This window comes from Protopterus annectens, chromosome 14.part0 (assembly GCF_019279795.1).
Source record: "Protopterus annectens isolate FY-2018-M chromosome 14.part0, PAN1.0, whole genome shotgun sequence".
Lineage (NCBI taxonomy): Eukaryota > Metazoa > Chordata > Ceratodontiformes > Protopteridae > Protopterus > Protopterus annectens.
The window spans coordinates 470,762,405-470,769,291 of NC_056748.1; the positions used below are offsets into that span (position 1 = coordinate 470,762,405).

Genomic DNA, 6,887 nt, shown 5'->3' on the forward strand with positions numbered 1-6,887 from the left:
GGAGAATGTATTTGCAAGAATATTAGCATTGACTTTGGGATCAGAGAAAAAGATACCATTGGGGATATGTTCTGTACAAAATTTTAAGTTACTTCTTTCGAGAATGAATTAGTGGATTTGTTGGCCAAAGGTTTTTTATATGTCCCCTCCAGGAGGGCCGATGTGGCATCATCAATCATAGATCTGAAATTATACGTTAGAAAGTTGAATTTCCAGTTATTAATGGGTAATTTCACCAGTGCCAAAGGTGAATTTCTTTTGGTGAGCACGTATAATCCACCATTGCATCCATCTTTAAAGTTATTTGAACAGATATGTGAGTTGGACATACAGCATGTTCTTAGCCAACCTTTACCTAAACAAGGTTGTAGGTACAACATTGGTAAAGATGAGAGGCTTTTATTAGATTCTTTAGCCAATTCTTCAGTGAGGGTTATGCATCCAGATAAGGGTGGAGGTCTGCTGGTTATGAACGAGCTCGATTATGTAAGGAGGATGGAAGACATTCTGTCCTCTGAGTCTTATAAAGAGGTATCAAGGAAGGAATTGAACATAGGTAACTCAAGAGTGTCTTCCTACTTTAGTGACATGTTTGTCAATGGATCTATAGATTTGGATTTAATGAATGTTATATCTCCACCAATTTATAGAATCCCTATCATTTTTGGATCACCTAAAATTCATAAGACTCCACTGGATCCACCTATGCGCCCTTTAGTTAGTGCCAGGGGCAGCATAACTTATGCCAGTGCTAAAGTGGTAGACACTATCCTAAAGAAATATGTGGCCAGTGAACCCCAAATTTCCAAGGATTCCTGGTCTTTTTTATCCAGGATAAACCAAACAACTTATAGTGAGGACAGTCATTTTTTAACAGTTGATGTGAAAGACTTAAATACTTCTATTCCTCACTCAGTTGCTTTAGATTGGATCCCAGTTATGTTGACCTCAAAAAAGGCCCCTGTCAAGGACATCCAACTGGTGAGTGAATTGTTGGACATCATTTTGTCCAACAACTTTGTATCTTTTAACAACAGATTTTACTTACAGTTGATAGGTGTACCAATGGGTTCACCATGGGGTGCCAGTGTGGCCAATTTGGTCATGGCATACTGGGAGAGGGAGTTTATTTTAGCTAATCCCTTATTTGTGGAGAAAGTTGTGTTATATACACGATTTCTTGATGACCTTTTTATCACCATGAAAGGTAATGAGGAGACAGCTACTTCATTAGTAGATATGTTCAATTCTTCCACAAATTTTTTACAGTTTACCCATAATTTTGCCCCGGATCGGGCAGCTTATTTGGACGTTGATCTCATGAAGGATAAAGAAAAAGGATGATTTGTAGCTAAGATCTATAGGAAGGAATCCTTCTTAACAGCTACGTCCATTTTAATAGTTGTCATCCTATCTCTCAAAAGAGATCTATTATTAAAGGCCAACTTGTTACAGCTGCCCAAATGGTATCTAGGGATTGTGATTTCGAGGAAGAATGTGCCTTTATGGCAGATCTTTTCTCCAACAGAGGCTATCTGGCAGACCTTATAAAAGACCTTCTATGGGAAGTCCAGAACAAGAGAGCTTCAGGTATATATGTACCCATTTTAAATCTAAATATCACTGAACAAGTTACTTTTGTAGGGAGGAAGGCTGAGGTTTTTCCTATGTCCAATAGTTTCATTTTAACATATAGTATGGATGCTAGAGAGATATTCTCCATTATTCTAAAAAACTGGAATTTGATAACCTTGGATGATTGGATGAACCACCAAGAATAGTGTTTAAGAGAGGTTACAACCTCAAAAGCATTCTAGAGAAAAAACCCAAGACATTTAGTGCCAGGAACGGAATGTATAAATGTAATATGTGCCGCTATTGCGGCCATATAAAGACAGGGTCTAGAGTTGAAATTAGGGATTTGGCATTTTGTATAATGGGTAGATTCAATTGCTCTAATACACAAGTGGTGTATTTGGCCCAGTGTTTGAACTATCCAGCTTTTTATGTCGGGAAAACCGACAGAAAATTCCAAGAACGAATATATGAACACCTTTATGCCATCAGGAAAGGCAAAATGGACAATGCCTTAGCCAGACATATAGGAGAAAACCCCAACCACAAATTTTTGTTTTGCATTATTGATCAGGTGAAGTCTGATGTCAGGGGGGAACCTACCACCCTACATTTGGAGAGTAGAGAGTTGTTGTGGCAACTCAGGTTAGATGCTTGCCATGCGCCTGGCTTAAATGGCATGTTGTCCATAACTTGCTTATTAAAGCTCAAGAGGCTCAATAGATAATAACTGTTGGTACCTACATGTGTCACTTCTTTTTCTTTCTTTTTTAAAATCACTTTAGCATTTTAGGTGAACTTTCCATCAGTTAGTCAAACTACTTTATACATGATTCTTGTTTATTTGTCATATTTAGTTGACACTTAACACTTTCAGAAGTCCCGTTTGGCAGGGTGTGTTAGGGTAGTCCAGTTCCTCTAGTTTTAGTATATGTTGGGTTAACTGCATCTCTGTTTTCTTCAGTCTACACAATCAGTTGTCTGTTCGATCAGATGGTGTAGGGCTAGGTTACTCCGGGATCTTATTTAAGGTTCAACACAGTCGTTTCTGTCTTGACATATATATGGAAGGGACATCGTCCTCCCTAGCAACTTAACAGAGGTCAGATTGTTTAATATTGTCATATATTAGAAACCATTTTATAGCCCTTCATAGGAAACTGTAGAAACTGTATTGATCAAGTTAGTCTAATATATTAGATTGAGTTTTACCTTCCTCGGTACAGTAGTTTTCCAGGGTTGGTAGCAAGCTCCATAGGTTAAGCATTGGCATTTGCATTTTTTATTTTTATTTTTAATGATATTCCTCTGTTGTCTGTCAGTGCATATTACAAAGGTTTTTTGTCCACTGTAGTCTAGGACTGCTTGGGTATCTGTTATGTTCTCACATTATGTTTTCATCAGCGGAGAACATTAGATTTCTTACATTGATGACGGGTTGTTTTTTGTGCAAGTGCTTATTTTTATACTCCATATGAATGCTTAAATTCTAATGTAATACTTGTGGTCGGTTATTTTGGGCACATATACATTGGGCTTTATAAGAGTTATTAACGGAGTTGTTTATTGTGATTTTCTTTTAAATATGTAACACACGAGTTCCTTTGTTGAGTTTTTAGACCCACTCAATATTATTCAGCACTACCACCGTAATTATTTTGGTGTCAAACGTAGTGGTGTGCATCATGTTTTGTTATTTTATATTTATTCCGACTCAATTATGATTACTTTTAACCTTTTTACATTTTGATTGTTAGATATTCATCTTCTTGGAATGTTAATCTAGTCCATTTGTGCCGACATTCTACCCAATACAGATTAACAATCATGTGATTTTTAAACTTTTTGAAATTTTGTACTTAAGGCAACAGTTTGGGGAGACGGTGTTTTATCCATTTTCTGATGAAGTTGGAGTGTAACAGACGAAAAGCTTGTATTAGTGCTTAAAAAAATTGTTTCATTTTTAGAACTCACGGACTGAGTGCTTTTGCTTACAAGAATAACCCGCAAGTTATCAGAGCGTATCCTGTTTGTTTCTTTAGAGCAAATACCCCCCAACCTTAATGGTACTGGTTCTGTCAGATAGTCAGTTACCAATCCGGTGAATTATGTAGGGGTTGATAATGAGATGGGAGAGTGTCAATAATCTCAGCATGAGGGATAGTGTCAAAGGGCATGTCAATGTCCAGATAAGCAGTGAGGGCACCATAACCCTTATTTATGGCCTCAGTAATCCTTTCAAAGAACTCAGGTTGAGCAGATATGATCTACCTTTTACAAAGTCAAACTGGTATGCATCCAGGGATATAAGACCACCCATATCATTGTTACTTAAGGTAGAAGACATTCCATATCCATGCAAATAATACTAGTGAGACTAACATGCCTGTTAATTTCAAGGGTCAGTAGAGAGACCACCTTTATGTTAGGGCATCACAACTTCCATTATCTACACCTCAGTGGTATAATCGGTGGTCAGACTTCGGTTAAAGTGTTGATGGGAGGATTTTGCTCACTGGTGCTTTACATTTTTCAGCAGATATCCAGGATATTGTCAGGACCATGGAAATAATGCTTTTAGTTTTGGAAAGTGCCTAAAGGACATGGCCATACTAATCTCAGGGAAGGGTGTGCAATGATTATAGAGGGACAGAGGGAAACGTAGGGGGAATAAAGATGGAAGAGAATGTATTTGCAAGAATATTAGCATTGACTTTGGGATCAGAGAAAAAGATACCATTGAAGATATGTTCTGTACAAAATTTTAAGTTACTTCTAACCTTCCTAATATAGTTGAAGAAGGCCATATGGCTGTCTTTTGACTTGATTGCAATCCTGAGTTCATAGAAGACCTTACATTTCCTAAATGGAACCGTAAAACTACCAAATTTATATTTGTCCTTGTTTAACATCAATCACTGTCTTGACATTTACTAGGCATGTTTTAATTTGTCATTGTGTTCTTCGTTTCATTATATACTATTCTGACAGACTAGATGGAAAATGGTAATAAAAAATGAAATTGTTTTAGTAAGAATACACAGTGTTGAAATGTAAAAAAAGAGGATAAAAAAAATAAATTGTTTTCCTGTAGAGCTGCTGCCAGGGCCAAATCCAGCACAAGGTGGTCTAGGCAACTGGCTGGGTAGCTTGGCTGGCATAGAGCACTAATATAAAAAAAAAAAAGTTCAAAATTCCAAAACACTGGGCTTTTTATACCTTAATTAAATAAAAACAAAAGTGTCCAAATCAATTTTCCTGCTGTCCCTTTTATTGAATATGTATCCCAGCTTCATTCTCATTGGCAAATGCTTTGTCAATGAGAGAATTCCAGGAATTGTCACAGTTCTGAAACAGCATTGAAAATCAGATACGCTGTTTTGTTTTTTTTAGCATTTGTGATTATCGAGAGAGTCATTGCTACAGAAGCAGCGTTAACCAAGGTTATCTTAGCTACTGGAAGCAGTAGCCTTAATTCTCCACACCAACTGCCAGATCTCCATTAACGTTTTGGTAAATGATTGAGGATTACAACCAATCAATGTCAGTCACTAGCATTTCATAATTATTGTGGTTCACAGTCACATGACGTACGCTGATGCAAAACCTGTTGTTCTGTCAGTTTTTTAAGTGACTTTCAGCAGTCTGCTCTTATCTATCCCACCTTTGCAGAACATCTCTGATTTTGTCTTTATGACCTGTCCTTGACCAAGTCACATAATCATGCAGTACTTTGGGACAAATGGACATTTAGGCAAGACACCTCAGTGGTACCCTGGACAGCAAGCTTAGTAACTACCTATGAACCAGAGTAGTTATAGCATAACAGAAGGAAGATAACTGATTGTAGCAAAAAGAAGCATCATCACATGAACTACGTTCGTTTGACATTATCCTTGGTTTCCTTGTTCTTTTGAATGTTGAGTGTGTGTTTATTATTTAGCTGTGAGTAAACTGGGCAGCATGAAGTCTACTAGTTTAATGCTAGTGTTCTAACTATGAATACATTTTTAATTTAGCTTGCTTTTGCAGGTACACAGGTGTGAAATGCACTGTGTGTTTGAGCTACAACAGTTTGTCTAGGAGATGAGTAAGGCTATGAGCTATTAAATAGTTGCATCTTGTGACACATAGTTTGATTTCCTCACTCTTCATTTGTTTTCTATGGTGTGACTCTTCACTCTTCATTTGTTTTCTATGGTGTGACCCTTCACTCTTCATTTGTTTTCTATGGGGTGACTCTTCACTTGTTTTCTATGGGGTGACCCTTCACTCTTCATTTGTTTTCTATGGGGTGACCCTTCACTCTTCATTTGTTTTCTATGGGGTGACCCTTCACTCTTCATTTGTTTTCTATGGGGTGACCCTTCACTCTTCATTTGTTTTCTATGGGGTGACCCTTCACTCTTCATTTGTTTTCTATGGGGTGACCCTTCACTCTTCATTTGTTTTCTATGGGGTGACCCTTCACTCTTCATTTGTTTTCTATGGGGTGACCCTTCACTCTTCATTTGTTTTCTATGGGGTGACCCTTCACTCTTCATTTGTTTTCTATGGGGTGACCCTTCACTCTTCATTTGTTTTCTATGGGGTGACCCTTCACTCTTCATTTGTTTTCTATGGGGTGACCCTTCACTCTTCATTTGTTTTCTATGGGGTGACCCTTCACTCTTCATTTGTTTTCTATGGGGTGACCCTTCACTCTTCATTTGTTTTCTATGGGGTGACTCTTCACTCTTCATTTGTTTTCTATGGGGTGACTCTTCACTCTTCATTTGTTTTCTATGGGGTGACTCTTCACTCTTCATTTGTTTTCTATGGGGTGACTCTTCACTCTTCATTTGTTTTCTATGGGGTGACTCTTCACTCTTCATTTGTTTTCTATGGGGTGACTCTTCACTCTTCATTTGTTTTCTATGGGGTGACTCCACTCTTCATTTGTTTTCTATGGGGTGACTCTTCACTCTTCATTTGTTTTCTATGGGGTGACTCTTCACTCTTCATTTGTTTTCTATGGGGTGACTCTTCACTCTTCATTTGTTTTCTATGGGGTGACCCTTCACTCTTCATTTGTTTTCTATGGGGTGACCCTTCACTCTTCATTTGTTTTCTATGGTGTGACTCTTCACTCTTCATTTGTTTTCTATGGTGTGACTCTTCACTCTTCATTTGTTTTCTATGGTGTGACTCTTCACACTTCATTTGTTTTCTATGGTGTGACTCTTCACTCTTCATTTGTTTTCTATGGTGTGACTCTTCACACTTCATTTGTTTTCTATGGTGTGACTCTTCACTCTTCATTTGTTTTCTAT

The 6,887-nt window shown here is 37.7% G+C and overlaps 1 protein-coding gene across 1 annotated transcript; it reads right to left on the reverse strand.

Moving 5' to 3' along the window:
- Window positions 1-5,792: 5,792 nt before the first annotated feature.
- Window positions 5,793-6,482, reverse strand: LOC122788683 (early nodulin-75-like). Its single transcript, XM_044055578.1, has one exon. It carries the CDS (start codon window positions 6,480-6,482, stop codon window positions 5,793-5,795), a length of 690 nt encoding a protein of 229 aa, XP_043911513.1.
- Window positions 6,483-6,887: the final 405 nt, after the last annotated feature.

Coding starts and splice junctions, on each gene's coding strand:
- LOC122788683 (XM_044055578.1), bottom strand. CDS start 6,482: ATGAAGAGTGAAGAGTCACCCCATAGAAAACAAATGAAGAGTGAAGAG.